The following is a 22,488-nucleotide window of genomic DNA, read 5'->3' as shown; positions in this document are numbered from 1 at the left end:
ATATATACCTATAATAGTCCTCCCGTTTGAGGAAGCAATTGTCCTTAGTTGTGTAAGAAAAATGTCATAACCTGCAAGGTAAACTCAGAGGTCTGAACATGGCTTGAAGGCACAAAAGCATAGTGCAGAGGTTGTTATGGACATGGAATACCAACAAGAAAACTCGTGCGACACCTAAATTGGTATCACCACACTGATTTTCAAATAAAAAATAACATGTACAAAATTCTAATACATTATTCACAAAAGAAAAATGATCATCATCTTCACACCACTGCTCAATCCACCAGCCATATGACACCTCAATCGTCAGTACCCTCGTATAGCGCGACACCTCAATCGGTACCCTCGCACATCTCATGCAGTGCGACTATTAGTATACACTCAATGCCCGCCTCTCAGCATGTATCTCACTTTGATGTATAATGAACATTTGTTAGGCCCCCATTATGAGGAGTAGCCATGGTGCATATGTCTCTAGTGAGAACCCCAGCTTAGATGTGATGACGGGGTCATTATTGTGACCATTGATGATGGCTAGGAGATGGTCAAGGGTACGAGCATTAGCTGGGGTCCGGGGTGATAGTTAAAGACAAGCCTTCTTTCAACCATACATAAACATAAACGTATTCTTCTTCAAATTAAATTAAAAATATACTAAAATCACCTCTACCTTTGTCTCTTTCCCACAAGTCTTTGACCAGCTTCAAGAAGACAAAGTTAAACCAAAGCTCTGATACCACTGACACGGGACCCTTTTGTACTTCTTGAAGAAATAATTAAAAACTCACAAAATATATCAAAAATTAAAACAAAGACTTGAATTAAATTGAATTCAAATAGCATAGCATAGCATAAGGCAAGAGAAATAGAATAACATCACCATCAGGACTGGGTGCAATCTCCCCCCCCAATGCCGTGTAGCTCCACTTCCACATAAGTATTTAAAGAATTTTTATTCATAAAAATAGCCCAAGGAGCTAAGAATAGATGAGCGTACAAATTGGGCTTACTTTTTCCACTTTTGGGGTATTGCTTTACATATGTTTTTAACCATATCAAAATCCCTAAGGTTTGTACATATAAAAACCTTTGCCTTGCTAATGGGCCTTGTTACATAAAATAACTTTGTGTACATTTGCACATATATTAATCTTGTGCTCACTTGCATATTCCATTAAGCTGAATCTTGCACAAATTAAATTAAATATATTTTTGTACAATTATTAATTCATCAAAAATATGATAAAATATATACCTGTAAAAGATGTGAGTTGTGAGGCACGCTCCATGAGTTATTTCACTTTCTAGTCTGGTGCTCAATAGCTTGTAACTCTTGGTTTTGTGATAGTTGCTACTCTAGCTCTCTGCAATTCTTGCATCATTTCTAGTAAGAAGTGCCATTATGGCTACCTTTTGTGTTTCGCTTACTTGAAGTAAAGTGGCGTATGGAGGCTTGGTCTTGCCTTGTTACCTTCACTCATGAGTTGCACTTGTGATTTTTGAAGAAGTTTCTCTTTGGCTATAACTTCTACTTTTGCTTCATTTAGGGTAGTGGTTAGATGGGTTTACCGCTTGTTTTAGTGATTGATTATTATAACTAATTCCATCTACTCCTTACCCTTTTATACTTCACCATGGAAGGAGTGGACAGCTTGCATGAGCTTTATTCTTTGCACTCACCTTCCAAGTGTGCTATGTGTTGCTTGTGAATTTCTTTGATCTTTGAAATGCTATCAATTTTTCCTTATCTTGTTTCTTGCTAGCTTTGAACTTCTCTTCTATTTGTTACACAGTTAAACTTTAATGTCATTGAATTTCTTTATCTTTAGCTATCTATAGTAGCTTCCTTTCATATTCTTATTTGGTTTCTTACATACATATGTAAGTCTTGTTAGTTAACCATGGCCTTCATAGTAGTGTGGACTCATCATATTGTATTTGTAGCTTTATGTGATTCGAGGCATACTTGGAAGCTAATAAATCCATATTGGCTCTCCTAGCTCTTTGAGCTTACCCTCGTGCGATTCTTTGAGCTTACCTCATATAGTTGATATATACTTATTTTAGCTTACCCTCATGTAATTGTTGCTATTCCTTTAGTTCTTGTTGGCCTTACTTCATTTGTTGTTATTCCTGTAGTGCTTGTTGACCTTAGTTCGTTTGGATCTTTCCACCACTAGTTTGTTGTTGTTAGTCATCTCCATCTCTTATCTTCACAAAACATGAGGTATTGGTTGCGGTGTAGAATGTAACTTGTCAACGTATGGCAATCTGAGACTAGATCTTCATTGACATCATCCTCCTTATATCTGGATTCTCAATATATACCTTTGCATTTTTCTATTTGTTGCAGTAGAGGCAATGCTCCATCATGGCCATGTAGCTCACAAAATTTCATGGGGATAAGATTGGTAGGTATGTGAGGAAAGATGGTGCCGACATCGTTAAGCTTATATATTTTAAAGGAAAGATTCTTTGCATTTTTCTTGGATTCTCATAGCTCCTTTTGCATCACCTCTCTTCCATGCTTCTTGGTAGGCCTTACTACTTTTATGTCTATGGGTTTAAGTTGGGTTACTTGTTCTTTCATGGGGGTCTCCTCTTCCTCTCGCCACTTCTTCTATTATCTCTTTGACTGTTTTCTCTTACTATGGTGGAGATGGTACCTATGTCTATTCATGAGACCTATTGTCTCTTTGACTATTTTCTCTTGCTATGGTGGAGATGGTACCTATTCGAGACCTTTGGTTCTTGTATGTTTTCCCCAACGAGTGTCATTATTATGTGGAGGAGAGCCTCTACACTTAATAGTTCTGGTCCTTGTTCTATCATTGAGTGACTTATTGTGGGACTTGAATAATGGGTGTGCCATTATTTGGTGGAGAGCCCTTGCACATAATGGTTATGGTCCCTATTCTGATATGGCTCGGGTCACTGAGAAGAACTCAATGCCAATAATGGGATCCACTTTAGATGTGATATAGTTGACAGTTATTATTTGGTGATGGTGGTAGATCCTCTTGCTTATATTCTTCATTGATGAGAAGGCCTGATGAGTACCTTCTTTGTGTGAGAACTTTTGACTTATTCTTTTCCATGCTGGCCAAGACTTCTTTTGTGCTGGCTACTACTATGAGGGCATAGACTTCTTCCAAACCTTTTACCATTTCTTTTAGTTGAGTTCTAATGGGTCTTCAAACACATCTTCATCTATGGGGAGTGGAGTACCTATTATGTGACTCAACACTCTCTTCTAAACCTTCTACCATTTTTTTGTGGTTGAGTTTTGATGGGTCTTCCAACACCTCTTCATATGTGGGGAGTGGAGTACCTATTACATGACTCAACACTATCTTCGAACACCTCTTCATCTGTGGTGGGGCGTGGAGTACCTATTATGTGACTCAACACTTTTGTGAGAAGACAAGGATTTGCCACTTTATTTTGATGTTGCAGGGCAGGTAAGCATTGAGCTCTTTGTGATATAGTAAGCCTGGTCATTGGTAAGATTCATCTGGATTTTTCGTACCTCGTGGAGGTTTATTCAAAATTATCTTTTAATTTTACTTCTTTTGAGATAATGTTATGGTTCACCTGATCCCTAGGAAAGGCTAGGTATGATTCATTATGCTTTTGGAACATTTTTTGGGTATGAAAAACCTGAGTTTTTCATAACGTGAAGATGTCCACCCCACTGGTTTATTTTGGAGTAAATGTTTTGGGCATGAAAAACTTGAGATACTCACATTGCGAGCGATTATTTGGGAAAAGTCACACTTGAACATTCCTGATAGTTTGTTCATGATTGTATTCAAGGGGTGTAGAGGACTTTCCCATCCTTTAGTCCTTTAAATATTTTACTTCCCCTCCTAGTTTCAGGCCTCTAGTAGCCACTCTCTTTCTTTACCATTGAGGGATATTGCTATATAAAGGTGCTCTAGTTCCTTTTGAATATTTTGCTTCCCCTCCCAACTTCAAGACTTAGTACCCACTCTCTTTCTTTGCCATCGAGGGATACTGCTGTGAAGGTGCTCTAGCTCCTTTTTTGAGTGTTGCATCCCCTCTTCTAACCATTGGACGAAGTTGACTATTAAGTCCATGGTGGGATCTAGGTCAGATTCCTCCTCCTCTTTATCCTTTCTTTTATCCCCACCCAGAAGGGTTAATCAATGATGCCTTCATTTTTTCATGTCCATCGGTAGGTTGCTTTCATTTATTTCTATAGGGTTGGATAGCATTACCACTTTCTTTCTACAAAAGATAAAGCTATTGGAACTTCCTATTTAGAGTCACTTTTTTCCTGTTAGGTATGCTCTCTACACTCAGTTACTTCATGACCCATGCTGTGATCTTGTGTGTATTCTTGGCCTTTACTACCTTTGGTTTTTGGACTCTCTTTGGTATCCAGATCCGGGTGGCTCCTTTATAGTATCATTCCTATGGTGCTGTCCACAGGTGACCTTAGGTAGTACTGAGTAGACATGGCTTCCTCCTTTTGTGGTCCCCCATCCTAGCAGTTCTCGGTCGGTGTGATGCAGGTTGTTTTGAATCTTAGCTATGGATTTCCACACTATATACTTGGGCATCTAGATTTGTTTGTTCCCTTCATAACACCCCTACGTCTTAAAGAAGCTCATAGGAATAGAAGAGTAAGCATTTGTAGCTTTAAACTCTTTTTTGAACAATGTGCAGATGATCTAGTGTATGTTGAGATGTTAAGCTCAACATGATCTGACACTTATGATATGCATGGATGACCGTTTCTATTAGCAAAGCTGCAGGGAAACTATACTATCCCTTGGACAAAAATTTTATGGCCGAAATCTAATTTCGGGCGTGTCGTGACCTCCGTTTTTAAGTTAGCAGTCATTCACGTGCACTACAGGTAAGTTTTGATATTCTACAAAACTCTATTTTTAAGGCTCCGTGAAGGGAATTCAGTTGCGCAGAAATGTGTACTACAAAGAGGTCTTATAGGTGTTATTGGGTGTATGTATGCACATTAAGGTCAGTGGTTGTGACAGTTTGAGTGCACTATAGTCAAATAAGAGTGCTATTTTTTGGTGAATTTGTGTTGCAGACAAGATGTCAAATGATGGAATTAACTAGATTGTTGCAGAGAAGCTTGAAAAGAATAAATTCCATGTTTGGAGATTTAGATAAACAAAATATTTAATGGGGAAAGGCTACTGGGAGACTAACATTGAAGGTGAACATGAGGAGGCATCAGAGATACCTAAGATTAATCCAACTACTGTAGATGTAAAAGAATATAAGGATTGGAATCAAGAAGCAAGGAAATTCATGTATTGGATTTCTATTAGTATATAGGACACCATGATTGGGCATATGCAAGATGCCAAGTCACCTAAGGAGGCATGGGACACCTTGGTGAAGTTGTATGAAACAACACCAAGGCACGAAAGATTTAGTTGAAGAATGAGCTTCATACTGTGGAGAAGAAAAACATATATTTGAATTATTATACCTTAAAAATCAAGGGCATTGTGGAATCCCTTGCATTTATTGGTGTTTCTAATGATGATGATAAAGTGGAAGTATGTCTACGTGGTCGTCTCAAGCCACAATACAAGGCATTTAAGATGTCTATTCAAACTACTCGTCGGGAGAATATTCCTAACTTTATAGATTTGGTGTCAATGCTGATCATTGAAGAAAAGATTTTGGGTGAAGACCAATCTTCACAAAACAAAGGCATTTCGAAGAAACATGCCTTCTTCACAAGTGCAAGTAGAGGATGAGGCCGTGACCAAGGTGGTGAGACTAAACAGGTAATCAAAATTATGGTTAGAAAACAACAACCACAACACATAGGTGGAAGAGACCAGTTCAAAGGCAAGGGGAGTCAAAGAGGTCGTGAAAATTGGCAAAGGCAGCAAAATGATACACGAGGCTCTTTTTATTGTGGCAAAGCTGGGCATTTGTAGGCAGACTTCTATATGGTATGTGGATTCAGGTGCTTCGAACCACCAGTCATGGGCGAGTGGTTCAGGGATATGAAAAATCCTAAAAAGCCATGTTTTTCTATGCAGGATGGTAAGATGAATTACCTGACACATGTACTTCACGTCTCAAATATTACAAAAAATCTAGTTTTGGTTAGCCAGATGATTGAGCAGGGTTTACAGGTGCGCTTTAATCCTGATGGTTATTATGCTGAAGACTTTAAAGATAGGTTCAGGTTGGTTGCAAAAGGCAATAGAGTGGGAAGAATGTTTACACTAGATTTAAATATGCTTGAAGTGAAAGCTGCAATTTTTGCACATGGATCAGAAGTTGCAGATATAGACATTTGGCATAAGATATGTAAATGTGCAAAGAATGAAGTCTATGCAGATTAAAGAAATTGTGACAGTGCTCCCTAAGTTTTAAGGTTGATGGTATGCAGAAAGTATGTGAAGCATGTCAATTTGGAAAAGCAGACAAAGCATGTATTTCCACATGATAGAAATGTGAGAAAGAATGTACTTGATGTTGTGCATTCAGATGTATGGGGTCCTGTAAAATCTATGTCCATGGGTGGCTGTAAGTATTATGTAACTTTCATTGATGACCACAGCGTAAGCATTGATGTTAGAGAAGAATATGCCACATATCTATTGGGCTAAAGCTGTTTCTACAGCAGTTTATATCATGAAAAGGACTTTGGCTACAGTCATACATGATGTAACGCCAGAGGAGAATTTCACTGTGGCAAGAAACTTGATTTTCTCACTTGAAAGTTTTTGGATACATTGCCTATGTGCATGTGCCAGATGAGTTGCAACGAAGCTAGATCCAAAAGCAAAAAAAATATTGGATATTCCCTTGAGAAAAAGGAATATAGATGCTATAACCCTGCTACACGTGAGTTGAGGGAAAGCAGAGATGCTGCTGAAAAAGATGCTGTTATGGCTGATGTAATTGGAAGTGTGATTGCACATATTGCAAGTCAGCCAATCACAGTCATTGAGTGGACCTCGATGAGTGGACCTCGAGAGTCCTCTTATGTTGGGTTTGTTGATAGAACGTGGAGTGGCAGGCTGCTACGTCAAAGCACCAGTTCTGAAAATGCAATTGGTACATCATGTAAAGGCAAAGAGAAGGTTGGTAAGCCTCTTGGTATGCTTGAAATTTCTGTGGGGCATTCTTTTGTTAATGGAGAGTTTAGTGGCTCAGAGCGGTCTTGATAATGAGCTTGGGATTCCATCTATTAGAACACCTGGTTTAAGGAAGGCAAGAGAAGCTGCAAAAATGCCAGGTAGTGATCATGGACAATGCATGTCAGGGAGATTTAGAAAATCTATTGTTTTTATAGGTTGACTTATGATGGCTATGTGGCTCATCATTATGCATATATGACTAAAGTTGTGCAAGATGTTGAACCCACATGTCTTAAAGAAGCTATTGGGAATGTATATTGGGAGAAAGCCATGGATGAAGAAATGGCTACATTATTGGATGCAAATGAGACTTGGGACTTGGTGCCATTGGACAAGAAGGCTATTGGATGCAAGTGGGTGTACAAAATAAAGCACAACTCAAATGGAAGTATTAGCATAAACAAAGGAATATTGGTTGCCAAATATTTTGCTCAAACAACTTATGGCATTGATTATGAGGAGACATTCAGCCCCGTTGGCCAAGATGACAACCGTGAGAGATGTTATTACATTGGTTGCATCAAAAGGATGGGTTTTACGTCAAATGGATGTTAAGAATACATTCTTGCATGGTAATTTGTAAGAGGAAGTGTATATGGATCAGTGCACTAGGTTATGAAGATGTGGGTCACCCGTGATTTTGTATGCAAGAGATGTTGTGTTTGATAAAATGAGTAGCTGGTATATGCTGCTGAAAAAGATGCTGTTATGGCTGATGTAACTGGAAGTGTGATTGCACAAAATGCAAGTCAGCCAATCACAGTCATTGAGTTGACCTCGAGAGTCCTCTTATGTTGGGTTTGTTGATAGAACGTGGAGTGGCAGGTTGCTACGTCAAAGCACCAGTTCTGAAAATGCAATTGGTACATCATGTAAAGGCAAAGAGAAGGTTGGTAAGCCTCTTGGTATGCTTGAAATTTTTGTGGGGCATTCTTTTGTTAATGGAGAGTTTAGTGGCTCAGAGCGGTCTTGATAATGAGCTTGGGATTCCATCTATTAGAACACCTGGTTTAAGGAAGGCAAGAGAAGCTGCAAAAATGCCAAGTAGTGATCATGTACAATGCATGTCAGGGAGATTTAGAAAATCTGTTGTTTTTATAGGTTGACTTATGATGGCTATGTGGCTCATCATTATGCATATATGACTAAAGTTGTGCAAGATGTTGAACCCACATGTCTTAAAGAAGCTATTGGGAATGTATATTGGGAGAAAGCCATGGATGAAGAAATGGCTATATTATTGGATGCAAATGAGACTTGGGACTTGGTGCCATTGCCTGAGGACAAGAAGGCTATTGGATGCAAGTGGGTGTACAAAATAAAGCACAACTCAAATGGAAGTATTAGCATAAACAAAGGAATATTGGTTGCCAAAGATTTTGCTCAAACAACTTATGGCATTGATTATGAGGAGACATTCAGCCCCGTTGGCCAAGATGACAACCGTGAGAGATGTTATTACATTGGTTGCATCAAAAGGATGGGTTTTACGTCAAATGGATGTTAAGAATACATTCTTGCATGGTAATTTGTAAGAGGAAGTGTATATGGATCAGTGCACTAGGTTATGAAGATGTGGGTCACCCGTGATTTTGTATGCAAGTTGCATAAAGCCTTATATGGCTTGAAACAGGCACCGAGAGCATGACATGATTAGATAGCACAATATCTTATCACCATTGACTTTCATGTGATATATTCTGAACATTCACTCTATGTGCGGAAGAGTGATAAGGGATTTATGGTCATCACAATCTATGTAGATGAGTTGATTGCTGGGGGTGACAATGGAGAAGAGGAAGTTGAGAGTGTGAAATGTCTCCTCAAGCAAAAATTTGACATGAAGGATTTGGGTGAGCTGAGATACTTTCTTGGAAGTGAGGTTATTAGGATGACCAAGGGCATATGGCTATCACAGGTATGCATTAGACATGCTGTCTAAATATAGTATAGAGGTAGTATGCATTAGACATGCTGTCTAAATATAGTATAGAGGTTATTAGGATGACTAAGGGCATATGGCTATCACAGAGGCAATATGCATTATACATGTCCAAATATGGTGAGTTGAGATACTTTCTTAGCATTGAGGTTATTGGGATGACCAAGGGAATATGGCTATCACACAGAGGTAGTATGCATTAGACATGCTGTCCAAATAAGGTATAGCTAGTTGTAAGCCAATTTTTATACCATTAGAATCAAATGGAAAGTTGAGTGCAGTTTGCAGGTGAGATCTTAGAGAACCCCACTATGTACATGAAGATAGTGGGTAGCTTGTCACAAATGCAGTATGCATTAGACATGCTGTCTATATATGGTATATGGCTAGTTACAATCCAATTTCTATACCATTAGACCTAAATGTAAAGTTGAGTGCAGTTTACAGGTGAGATCTTGGAGAACCCTACTATTATGTATAGGAAGATAGTGGGTAGCTTAATCTACATGACGATCACTAGGCCAAATTTGAACTATAAAGTTGGATTGGAGACTCAATTTATGCAGGTTCCTTAGAAGCCACATTTGGATGGCGTGAGGCGCACATTGCGCTATGTGAAGTCCACATTAGACTATGGTCTCTTTTATGAGGCTAGTACAAAGTTGCAGGTGTTTGGATACACCAATGTAGATTGGGCTGGTAGATAGGAGATCTACCAACGGATTTATGCTCTCCTTTGGGAGTGGTGCTATGACATGGAGTAGAAAGAAGATGCCAGTTGCTTGTCGAGTACGGAGACAGAGTATAGGGGTGCTGCAAGGCAGCATGTGAGGTAGCTTAGTTACACAAGCTACTTGGTGATTTGGGGCTGCACAGTAGCAGCAGAGCAGGTTGCCCTGGGAGAGCAGATAAGCTTCACAGATTCCGGACTATGCTTGGAGTTTTAGAGATGGAGTTGAGCTTGAGGATGAGTGTTGAGATTTCAAGCTCAACACGAGGTGACACTTATAATATACATGGGTGACCATTTCTATCACTTACATGGTAGGTTGCTGATATGATGGATCTTTGCTAATGATTCTACAGCTGGACTATACCATCTACTAGTCCCACTAAGTTATTGCATACTTATCTTGCAAGCTGGACTATACCATCTACTAGTCCCACTGAGTTATTGCATACTTATCTTGCCAACTCACTCACTTAGTGTGTTCACATTATGAGCCGCCATGTACATATAGTACTTTAGTACTTGTGTTGTATTTTTCTTATCTCTTTGGTAGACCTCTTTTGTTGAGAAGAAGAAGAATAATAAATTTTCAGCCTTTCATCTTGTGTGTTCTCTTCTAGGGTCTGTGTGAGTGTGTGTGCGCTTGCAAGAGCTCAAGATCTCTTCCCCCCTTCATCTTGTGTGTTCTCTTCTAGGGTCTGTGTGAGTGTGTGTGTGTGCTTGCAAGAGCTCAAGATCTCTTCTCCCCTTCATCTTTTTAGTGTAGAGCTTCTCAATAGTGATCTTATAAGAGGGGTATTCAAAAGGAAGATTCCAAAGAATATCAAACCACTCTTTACCATTGGAAGGGTTACATGCATCTTTCAGCAATTGAACCTCTTTTTGTACAACTAGAGCATGCTCCCTGAGAGTGTGGACATCCAAATTCACCAAGGGATCATCAACAATGAAAAAAGCTTTGTTTTTCCACTAGAATCCTTCATCTCCTCTAGATGATGCTATCTTCTATATTTGAAAATCTTGTTTTTTTTAAGTAATGATATGTTTCATACTACAACTAAGCCTTACCACCACCCACTTATGTGAGGAGAACAGAGAGGATGATAATTCCTAGAACTACTGCATCACCTTCTCATCATCACAACTAAACTCCTCCCTTCACATACACCCACCCCTAAGGACAATGATGTAGTGGAATAATTCCTACAATTATACCACTACATCACCCTCTCACAACTAAACTCCTCCCTTCACATACACCCACTCCTAAGGACAATGAGGTATCTACTAACTTAGTGCCTTCTTCTTTTCACTTTTAATTTTCCACTGACACTCTAGCGCCCGAAGAATTACTAGCAGATAGTGAGCGCATGCATGAAGGTAACACCAACCTCATCCGTTCCATTACCTATATTACTCTGATAAAGACATCTTGGAAGATCTCCCTTTTCCAAATTATGAAGATATGATCAAAGTCTATAATGCACTTTTGTCGCCCAAATTGTTCTTCAAAGTCTTGATGTAGATAATGCCATTCAATCCTACCACAAGGATCTTTCCAGAGGCCTATAGTATCAGGCCCCAAAAGGTATCGTACATCCCGTATTTAATCAAGGACCTAATGCCAAAATGGGAAGAACTTATGCCTATGTTCATATGGAAGAAGCAACACACATTCCATACATGGGGGCTATTAATTAATAGAAGTAGATGATGGCAACCCCAGAACATAAGCTTTTTTTGCTTAGTAGATATGTATCATCCCATGTTTGGCACATATGGGTAAAATAGAAAAGGAGATTTTGCATTAAAGAATGTGTTGTTGCAAAAAAAGGAGGTTTTGCATGAGTGAATGTGTTGTTGCAAATAATTCATGCATGTACACATGTGAAACATCCATACTACATTTGAACTAGGTCATGTGTTACCCATGATGGTCAAGGAAATGCATGTCGTTATTTTAGTTTCCAGCGGGGGTAGCTTAGGCGGTCAGGGATGAGTGAGGAGGGGGAGGGTTTCAACTCAAAGAAATAAGCCTTAGCTTAAAAATTCCAAGGTGCCTACAAGCATGAAGTCAACAAATAGGAGCAAAGGAAGCACAATGTAAGATGATGGGGGACATCTTGTCTCCTAAAGAGAGGGATAAATGCTCAAGCATGCCTCTGAGGTTTCCAAAGCTCTTTGCTTTTCATTACATTGAATTAAGGTTGGTTTCTATTGTGAAGCACAAGATGGATCTGAAGCCACATGGAAGGTAAGAGTAGAACAACACTAGGGAAGATCTCCAACCTTCTAGAGGCTCTATTTATTTATCTTATAAAGAACACTAAATTGTTGACCATGGTAACACTAAAGAAAGGGAATAAGTGCCACATATGTGTTGATTTTTGGACGCTAGACACCCCTTCTACGATGATATCCTACCTTAGAAAGATGAAGTATTATGTGAGGGTTGCAAAGGACTTTAGTGAGTCTGCATACCCTATCAATCATCTACTCAAAAGCCATGATGAAGAGGCCTTGGGAGGTCCGTCTCCCTCTTCTGCTTCTTCTCTTCCTACCCCTTCTTTACCCTCTTCTACAAGCCATGATTGGAAGCGAGGTTCGGTCTAACAATGAGGTCGAATACTGGGCTCTTCTAATGGGCTTGCATTTGGCTCTAGATTAAGGAATTGGGACTTTTGTAGGTACTGGGGATTCACAATTCGTCGTGAAGCAGATTCAAGGAACATGGCAGGTTTGGTCCCTTGAGCATTATATAATGGGCTATGGCAAAAAAGCTTGCTTAACCATGCGGGGCATCAATCGGAAGACAATAGGCTTGCAGACTAGCTGACTTGGGATGCGTAGGAGAGGATCAGGAATATCAGATTGTGGGGATGGTGAGTGTAGGGTGGAGCTTATACTTAGCGACAGATGCTTCCTGCAAGCAAGAGTTAGCACAAAAAGCCAAGCATGTCCTTCACCCTAGGTTCTATGTAGATAAGGTATTGGTGGTGTCTTGAGGAGAGTGGTTCACCTTTGGCAAGATGCCATGTGTGCTAGAGGCTTGCCAGGGACGGAGAGTGTTGTCTGTGGCCTAAGTTACACAAGCATGTATTTGATCGGTGCAAGATCGCAAGGAGTTTTAACAGTTTGGAATGAAGAACCTCATGCCCAGTACTCTGCACACAGTTAAAGCTTTTGATCCCTTTGAGAAATCGAAATTGGATTTTAAGGGCCGGTACTCGACCAATGGCAAGGAGGTTCATCTTACTAAGGCTACGGCCAGTGCAAAAGGATTCATAGCGGTAGCATTCATTGTGATTCAGTTTTGTGTCTGTTTCAAGTGCCCATTAGAGCTTCTCACACATAACATAAAAATTGTGATCAAAGACGCCTTAAAAGATTAACTTAATTCACTCTACCTCTTTTACTACCTGCAATGCAATTGAAGTGTTAATGGTACATTATGTAGGGCTATTGGGGGAAAATGATAGAATCTCACCCTACAAATTGGGACAAGGAATTGTAAGTGGCATTGTGGGCTTACATGATACCACATACACTTGCCACATGGCATATCCCCTTCCAGTTAGTGTATGGGGTAGAAGCCTTCTTCGCAATCAAATTGGACGTGCAAATCTTGAGGACAAGCTATTTCAAGAAAGAGTATAAACAAGAAGGATTGGAAAATAGATTCATCTAGTTGGACAGAGTTCAAGAGGAGGGGCAAGCAACAATACAACAGCTCATCAAAAGAGGACCCCATGGACAACAGACCACAAGGAGAAAGGAGATTTGGTATTAATGTTCGGCATACCCACTTCAAAGAAGCTTGACAGCAAATTTATTCCAAAGTGGGAAGGACCTCTCCAAGTGTTTAAGAAATACCCCAACCTAGAGGTCCAAAGAACAAGAAGCACCCACTAGCTGGTGGCCAAACCCCACATGAGTCCCAACTAAGGCCCAAACCAAGGACCTAATACCAATGACAAGAGTCACACAGCCCGGATCATAAAGCAAGCAGCAGCTTCTTCACCTCATTGTAGGATAGTTATACAAAATGGGAAAGCATGGTGTCTTTCATAGTTGTGTTCTTGAATCTGAATACGCGACAGTGCTTGAAGAAGCCCATAGTGGCATAGGAGGAGCACATTCGTGCCTGAAACCACAACCTGGAAATTTCTTTGATCTGGTCTTTGGTGGCCCACATTATTTGGCGATGCAGCCAAATTTGTCAAAAGGTGCCATGAATTTCAGAGATTTTCTATCACAGTGGGGGACCACATGCCTCTTAACTGTGGCAACCATTTGAGAATTTAGGATTAGACTTTGTCGGTCCAATTAGTCAAGCAGCGAAATCCACTCATGCTTGATACATCATTGTGTCAACTTGTTATTGTTCCAAGTGGGTTGAGGCAAAAGCCACAGTTATCACACGCTATGCCTGCCCACTCGAGATTGCTAATGATCAAGGTACGCAGTTCATCAATGAAGTGATAACTTTTCTTCTTGTAGAATTTATGGTTCTTATTTCTATTTGGCTATCCAGTCCTGCAAGGTCATGAGTAGGTGGCGGTTGAGAGGGAAGGTGGTGGAGCACATCTTTATGCCACACAGAAAACCACTTACATAGTAGTTTCCAAGAAACAGTATAACTTCCCACATTGTTACATCTTCTGCCTACATAGCAAGTAGGTACACACAGGTGTAGGCCCTATCATTGGGCCCCATTGTGATGTGTGATGACCATTGTCCTTTGCATAGTGTGTGCAAAATGTGCATGCTCACTTCACTGCATTACAGGCCACACATGGAGACTACTCCTATGCAACTCTGAGGTCAAGAACAGACTTCATTTCAGTGTGCGTAGTTGGGAAACTACCGCTCCATGGAGGTTCAAGTTCCATGTCATGATCACAGAGAACTTTTTATTGTTTACAAGTTTGTAAAGAAAGTTGGGCTTCATTACCAGTAATCATAATGAATGTGTTTATCCACATTCTAGCAGTGTTCACCTCGACCCCAAGGGCCCGCAAGGCTGTACTTTGAGAATAGGGCTTGTTATAAATATTTTTCTCACAGCACCTCGTGCAATTCACCTGCAAGTCTTATAATGCATTCATACCTCCATGGAACTCACCCTCAACCTTTTCAGTTTCTGTAAACATGAAAACCACTTGCATCAAGTTTCACTCCGTATCACTACATAATGAGATGCTTCAATGCACCATAAAATCTACCAATGTCAATCTCCCTCCTCGATGATGACATGCTTGAGGTTTATACTCATTCTTTGCATCCTTCATATGGGAACATCCATAAAGATGTTGGACATCAAGATGAATGCTGAAGCATGGTTTTCATCCATAGTGACCGCATGATCAAAGGCTTGCCTACCAAGCTCTAAATTGCCCCATTTCTGGCAAGCTCCTAGAAAGACGCTCCAAGTAACAAGATTAGGTTGAAAGGGCATCTTCTCCATCATAATTAAGGCTTCATCAAGTTGGCCTGCTCGACCCAGGAGATCAAGCATGCAGTTGTAGTGGGTAAGAGCTGGTATAACGCCATACTCTTTGCTCATGCCCTCAAAACACCTCCACCCCTTGTCCACGAGACCTGCATGACTGCAAACAGCAAGGACACTAAGAAGTGTAATCCCATCCGGCTGTATACCCTCCTCCCTCATTCTCTTTAACAAATCAAAAACAAGCTCAAATTCTCCCTGAGAAACATATCCCATAATCAAAGCAGACCACCTCACAAGGTCCTGTGTGGGCACCACATCGAACACATGCTGGGCGTAAACCATATTTCCACATTTTCCATACATGTCAATAAGAGCATTCAAAACAACTACTTCAGTAGCCCTCAATCCACCTATGCTGTAAAGTTGAGCATGAATACGCTTGCCCGATCGTAAATCCGCTGTTATACCACATGCTTTTAGAATGCATACAAAAGTTACAGTATCTGGTAATAGACCTTGCTCTTGCATTCGTGCATAAAGTATTAAGGCCTTATCACTTTCACCCTGCTCAGCATGGCCCATGATTGCAGCATTCCATGAAAACGAATTTGGAGGCACACCCTCCAAGTGCATCTGTTCCAAGCAATTCTCAGCATCCTCATTGAATCCATGTTCAGCATACCCTGCAATCAATACAGTCCACACAACAACATCTCTAACTGGTAGCTGATCAAACACTTCCTGTGCTTCTGCGAGTAAACCGCATTTTGCATACATGTCCACCAAAGTGCTACCAACAAAGGAATCTCTTTCATACCCTTCTTTGGTGATCTCGGAATGCATTTCTTGGCCCATGTCTATGAATCCGAGGCTCCCACAAGCTTTCAGGCCACAAATATACGTGACAGAGCTTGGAGATACACCCATTAATTGCATTTGTTCAAAAGAGGTAAGAGCTTCCTTGCTAAGGCCATGTTCTGCATACCCTGTTATGAGTGCATTCCATGTGACTACGTCTCTAACCAACAGCCCATCAAACACTTCACGTGCTTCTACAAGTGAGCCACATTTGGCATACATATCCACCAAAGTGTTGCCAACAAAAGGGTCCCTTTCAAGCCCCTCTTTGATGGCCCCCATGTGAATTTCTCGACCTCGCTTAGCACACTTCATCTTGGAACATGCTTTCAGCAGGGCAGGATATGTGTACTTGCTAGGGCACACACCATCCTCCTGCATTTTCTGGAACAGGATGAAAGCATGCTGGCAATCCCGACTATCAATGTAACCTTGTATGAGAGAAGTCCAAGCATGCTCATTGCGCCGTGCCAATCTGTGGAAAACCTGATGTGCATCTGGAATGCTCCCACATTCCAGAAACACTGGGATCAAGTGGTTCCCAAGGGCATGATGGGCATCCAGCCCATACATGCGGATGTGGACATGGAGGTGTTTGGCATGTGCTAAGTTTTTCTCTTTTCTGCATTGTTGCAGCATGGAGATGAAGCTTTGCATTGAAGGCAATACGGAAACCCCATCCAGAGAGGCAAGTCCCTCCTCTATGCTCACCATCTTTTGAACACTGTCCTCTCATACTTTTCCTACAAAAATTTGGGACTGAATCGTCGTAGGGAGGGGCAAATGCTTGTTACCTGGTTTGCTGTGGCCGCACAGTCTACCGGGCACAGCTGATGAGACCGTTTCAGATTTTGCACTGAGCTTCGGGGTATTCAACGCTATCCACCGCCCCCACTCCCTATGGTAGAGTGGTCGCGCTATATTAGTCCACTTCTATCTTCACTTTAAGCCACCCGTGCATGAATGACCCGTGGATGCCATGACTCTTACCGGAGATGCTTTCTAGTAGACCCATATTCTTGGGCATGCATGTCATGTCAAGGAAAAGGCACACAATATAGTTGCTTGTGGAGCTTTCCTCCCACCACCTAAAATGGTTACGTCTGCTCAATGCATCTTAAGCACTCAAGCCTTCAATTGATGGCCGACTAAGCACTTTTGCTAATGTGCCCAGATTTTGATCGAATAAAACGCTGTTCAATTGAACCACCTGCCAATAGTCTGACGGTCAACTCAAGGCATGAGCTCGTATTTGAATCCCCTTTGACCCATGACCATGCAATGTTGAAGCTGAATAAATTATAAACCCCCACCCAAAAAAGCTCAGTTTATGGATTAATTTTGATGCGTTTAGTCATAAGGGCATATTATCACCATTCATGGAATCATTAAAATGAGAGAGATGACTCTCCTACTTTTATTGGTTTTTGTTTCATAGTTCACAATGGACGATCATGTGATTGAGATCTCTATGGGATTGGGAAAAGCTCTTTTAGATGCAACAAACTGAGCATCAACCTCTTTGGCTACCTTGGAAATCAAGGAACCCACATGTGAGGCACTTTTCACAAATGGTAAAACGAATGTTCATTCACGTTGCATGGGTTGTAGCCATTTATATGGAAGTGATGTGTGGACGTAGAGGCTAATAATGGGCCGGGGTACTTTTTTCCTCTTTAGGAGATTTTCCCCCTTGAGTGTATGTACACAATCTTATGAGTGTGAAGTTACCTTATCATGTCACTTCACGTGGACTTCTATAATGGAGTAAGATTAAAGTTGAGATATGGGACAAATCACCAGGGAAGCTTGCAATCAAGCTTGCAATCAAGCTTGCTAACCATGATGCCTAAGTGGTTATCTTTACCTACTAGATAGCATTAATCGCTAGACAAGTAGTACTATCCGGATGAAGTACTGAAAGACTAGATAAGTCGCGCCAATCCCTAAATACTAGAGCGGGTTACTCCAAACCAAATGATCTGCACCGTTAAAGATGGTTACGCCACCACCTGCAACGTTAGATAAGCATGTGAGAAGCCATTCTACAATGCTGATAAGTATGCAACCAGATTAATAAGTATGCAGTCGAACCCCACCACGATAAGCAATTGGTTACGATTATGTTCCGCCGTTTGGAAAAGGCTATTCTCACCAATTGTTCCCGATTCACCTCGTGAGGCTACTTCCCATTCTTATAAGCATGGATTATTATACGATAATCTTCGTTTGCTTTTTTACAACTTTCTTACTAAACTGTAAGATGGGAACGTTTCCCATCCTTAAGCATGGATTATTATACGATAATCTTCGTTTGCTTTTTTACTATTGATAACATTACGTGCGAGGGCAGGGTTTAAACCCCCACAGTCTTCAGGTCATGCGCCTGACAAGTTGGCCAAAAGAAAAGGAGAGGGAAAAGATACTACGTTTGAAAGAAAAACAAAGGAAGAAGCTGAGACAATCATGGAATCCACTAAAAATGAGAAGAAGATTGGAAATAAGAAAACTGTCTTTGGAAAAAGGACTAGAAAGAAGATTGTCACTAGAAAAAGGACTGAAAAAAAGACATTAATTTTAGGGGCGATCACAAAGAAGCTGTAGTTTTCTACTACCTTTGTAACTAACCGATTCCTGCCGAGTATTGCTCCTTTTTATGTAGCTTTGCTATCAATAAAACCATTGGCCCTTATGAATGATGCATGGCCTGTTCCCTAGTGCAAGTAATGGCCACCCAATCTATCAGCATTCATAGGAATAATTGACAATAAAGCAGAATAATGCATAGAATTATGGCCTCTAGTGTGGATTCCGCCGGCTCTACTATCAATCAAATTGGCATCAACCTGATTCGAAGGCATCCTATCCCATAGGCCGGAATCCTTGACTACAAATTGCCCACAATACCATTATCAATTAAATCTAGGTGCATAGAATTATGGCCTCTAGTGCAGATTCTCCACTTCTATAATGATTTCGTCCTCGAAATCAAAGGTGGTCGTGCAAAAATTAAACATATACAAAAGGCTATATACAGAAGCTAAAATCTCATACAATCATTGTGTCAATGCCAAGGATGGAGATGCCAAACATGAATCACCAAAGTCGCAAAGCCCCCAAGATGAAATGGAAAGGATGATGGACTCCCGTCTCAATGATGAAGCTAACCAAGCAACTGCCTAGATCAAAGGAAGGATGATGGACTCCCGTCTCGATGATGAAGCTAACCAAGCAATCGTCTGGATCAAAGGGAAATCAGATCCACGCAAACTCCAAAGAAATGGCTCTCCATCCTCCTGGATCAAATGGAAGATATAAGAAACTAATGTCAATGTTGAAGCTCGCTGTGTATCCACCAGGATCAAATGGATAGCCATGGTATACATCGCGGATCCTTGAAATTGATGCAACAATAGCTCTTGGATCAAAGAGAAAGCTTATAGGCCCCTTATTGTCAACACTGTTAAGCTAACATCCAAGGTATCCACCAAATGAAATCATATCCCATAGCTGGAATGTCAAATGATCCTGGTACAAAAGAACCATCCATGTAGGCCAAGCCCAATATAGTCACATGTGCATTTGAGTGATATGCCACAAAATCATCTCTTCCATACATCTCAAATGACATATGATGCACCCAAAGATAAATTTCCCGGTTCTCTTTTTAAAAAAAGGATCATGTAGACAATCATGGAAGCCATAGAAACATGACTTACAGTCAAGATCATGAAAGATCAAATGTGAGTCCATGCCATCGTCCCATGTAGCATCGTTCAAAAAATTAAAGGTATGATACACTGCATCAATAAGTGTATAAGCATGATCCAAACTATGCACCCTATCCTCGTGTAAAATCCCCTATGTGTATATGATGATCCCAAGTAGAAGTATGATTATCAAAATTATCATAATCATCACTGAATACCAACAAGGTATTCACACATGAGAGATAAGTGGCATCATCAACAACCACATCACTAATCATGGTATCCTTAAGGTGACTAAGGTCATCCCCATAAGTATGATCTATCTCCATCAATGGTACTCCAATGTAACCTATATCCCATGATAAGTATATCTCTATCAATACTGAATTTAAAAAGATCTCTAAATTAAAAGTAAAACACTCTAGATCCATGTGTATAAATCTGCCTCTCTTGTGAGGTATCACCTTAGCAAACTCATCACTACTCTCATGCACTATGCTTGGGTACTCAAATACATGAACTATCCCAACACAAACACTGTCGCCAAACAAGCTATGATAACTAGGAGTAGTGATCATATGAGGTTTGTCTCCAAATGTGAAATCTCTAGAGGAGTAGCCTAACATATGTAACACCAAGAACTCTGGCCTATGCTTCTCATGGTCTATCATATGCTCAAGAATATGTGAAGTTATTAATCATATTTTCTAAATGCCAAAGTAATCAAATAGAAATGCACACACTCCCGTAGACCAATCTTAAGGTTTACATTTACCGATTAATATATTGTGGGGTTTTAGGTTGTACCCATATTCACAGCTTCCCAAGGGAGGCCTTCCAACTATTATGTGTAGCAGCTAGCTGAAATGGTAGCTTCTATTGCACTGAACAATGATGATGACTTGACTAAGGACAAGTCCCTTTCACAGCAAGAAGCTATGGAGGTGGAGAAGAAAGCCCTCAAACTCACACTCACTCTCTCACACACACACAAGAGATAGAGGAAAGAAGAAGAAGAAAGAGCTCTCAATTCTCACACAAGGTGTCCATTCTCATTAGATGAGTTCTCATTACTCAATGGTCGTGCACTCGGGCATAGGCAGCCATTGAGTAAATCTATCAACTAGTGTGTGTTAGACTACTAGTGTACATCACACTAGTGTGTGTTAGACTACTAGTGTACATGTGACATCACACTTAGCTTGGTCATCCCTTGTTTACATCGTGTGTAGCTTATTAGAGCGAAAAAATCATAAGTTATGCATTAAGTCCCAAAAAACTGCTTGGGCGGGCAAAATTACAAAATGATCCAAATTAATAAAACCTTTGATGCCAATCACTTGTATGACTCAAAATGCTTCGAACAAATTTGATGGGGCTCATCGCAACCGTCCGCCTAGTTAACCACCATAAATAGGGTTAACATCTCCCCCTACCTAATGTAGGTCTGTCCTCCGACCTATTTTATTAACGGGGGGTTGGTTCATGTGTCGATGTAGAAGAAGATGTGGACATGGAAGTTTGACTTGAGCATTTGTCCCACTTATGTTGATGAAGCGCGTCATGACCTTTGATGCAACTCGATTTATTGCTTATAAATGTCAGCTTTTAAGGTCTTGATATGTATGTAGAGTGGTTTTGCTGACAAGGTTTCAAATGTTAAGAGCAATGCAAGTGCACAGGTAGAAACAAATAAAGAGTGCCTATTACATGTGCTTGAAAAAATGCAAGCACCTATATGCTTCACAAAAAGAAAATAGAATGCTATGTAAGTAAAGCATATTGATGGGTTCTTTAGGCGATAGGTCGACGAACCTTGGGCCAGTGTTACCACCGCCAAGGTTCCCCTATCCGCCGAAGATGTACCTGAAGGGATTTTGTTAGCGAGGTTTCAAAGAAATCTCTCTCTCTTTTTTTTTTAAAAAAGGGATAATAATAATAGTAGTAGTAATAGTAATAGTAACAATAATAATAATAACTGTAAATGTGAGTGCATATTTACAACATGCTAGTGCATGACTCAATGCTGGACAATTCCTTGGACCTAAAAATCTCAAGAGACCCTTAACAAGCAAGACTATTCTAATGGTTAGAAAGACCATTAGCGAAAATAGATGAGCGAAAATAGATGTTTTTGTGTGTGTGTGTTAAAAAAAATAAAGAAAGGACTATGCTCTCTGCCCAACAACATAGATGGTGACTCTGACTTATATTTACAATTTTTACATGTATGTTGTGCATCCAGTTTTAGAGAAAATCATTGTTGACAAATACTTGCCAATGTAGTTGTCACAACTTCAGAGAATATTGTGTTCTTCTGAATGCCTTATAAAAGGGGGCCAAAATTCTGTACCCACCATAGTCTTAAAATCATACAACATATGACTTGATCGTGGACTATTCCTTTGATCTAAAAATCTCAAGAGACCCTTAACAAGTAAGACTATGCTAATGGTTGGAAAGACCACTAGCAAAAATAGATGTTTTTGTGTGTGTGTGTGTAAAAAAATTAAAGAAAGGACTATGCCCTCTACCCAGCAACATAGATGGCGACTTTGACTTATATTTACAATTTTTACATGTGTGTTGTGCATTAAGTTTTAGAGAAAATGATTGGCAAATACTTGCCA

General features: G+C 40.3%; 1 protein-coding gene across 1 annotated transcript; it reads right to left on the bottom strand.

Moving 5' to 3' along the window:
* Positions 1 to 15,125: 15,125 nt before the first annotated feature.
* Positions 15,126 to 16,862, bottom strand: LOC147608326 (pentatricopeptide repeat-containing protein At1g06140, mitochondrial-like). The gene has a single exon (XM_086789425.1). The coding sequence runs from the start codon at positions 16,860 to 16,862 to the stop codon at positions 15,126 to 15,128; it is 1,737 nt and encodes a 578-aa protein (XP_086645551.1).
* Positions 16,863 to 22,488: the final 5,626 nt, after the last annotated feature.

The sequence above is a fragment of the Cibotium barometz genome, chromosome 53, assembly GCF_041138505.1.
Source record: "Cibotium barometz isolate CiBa-2024 chromosome 53, ASM4113850v1, whole genome shotgun sequence".
Lineage (NCBI taxonomy): Eukaryota > Viridiplantae > Streptophyta > Polypodiopsida > Cyatheales > Cibotiaceae > Cibotium > Cibotium barometz.
This window is presented reverse-complemented; position numbering and strand designations above follow the sequence as displayed.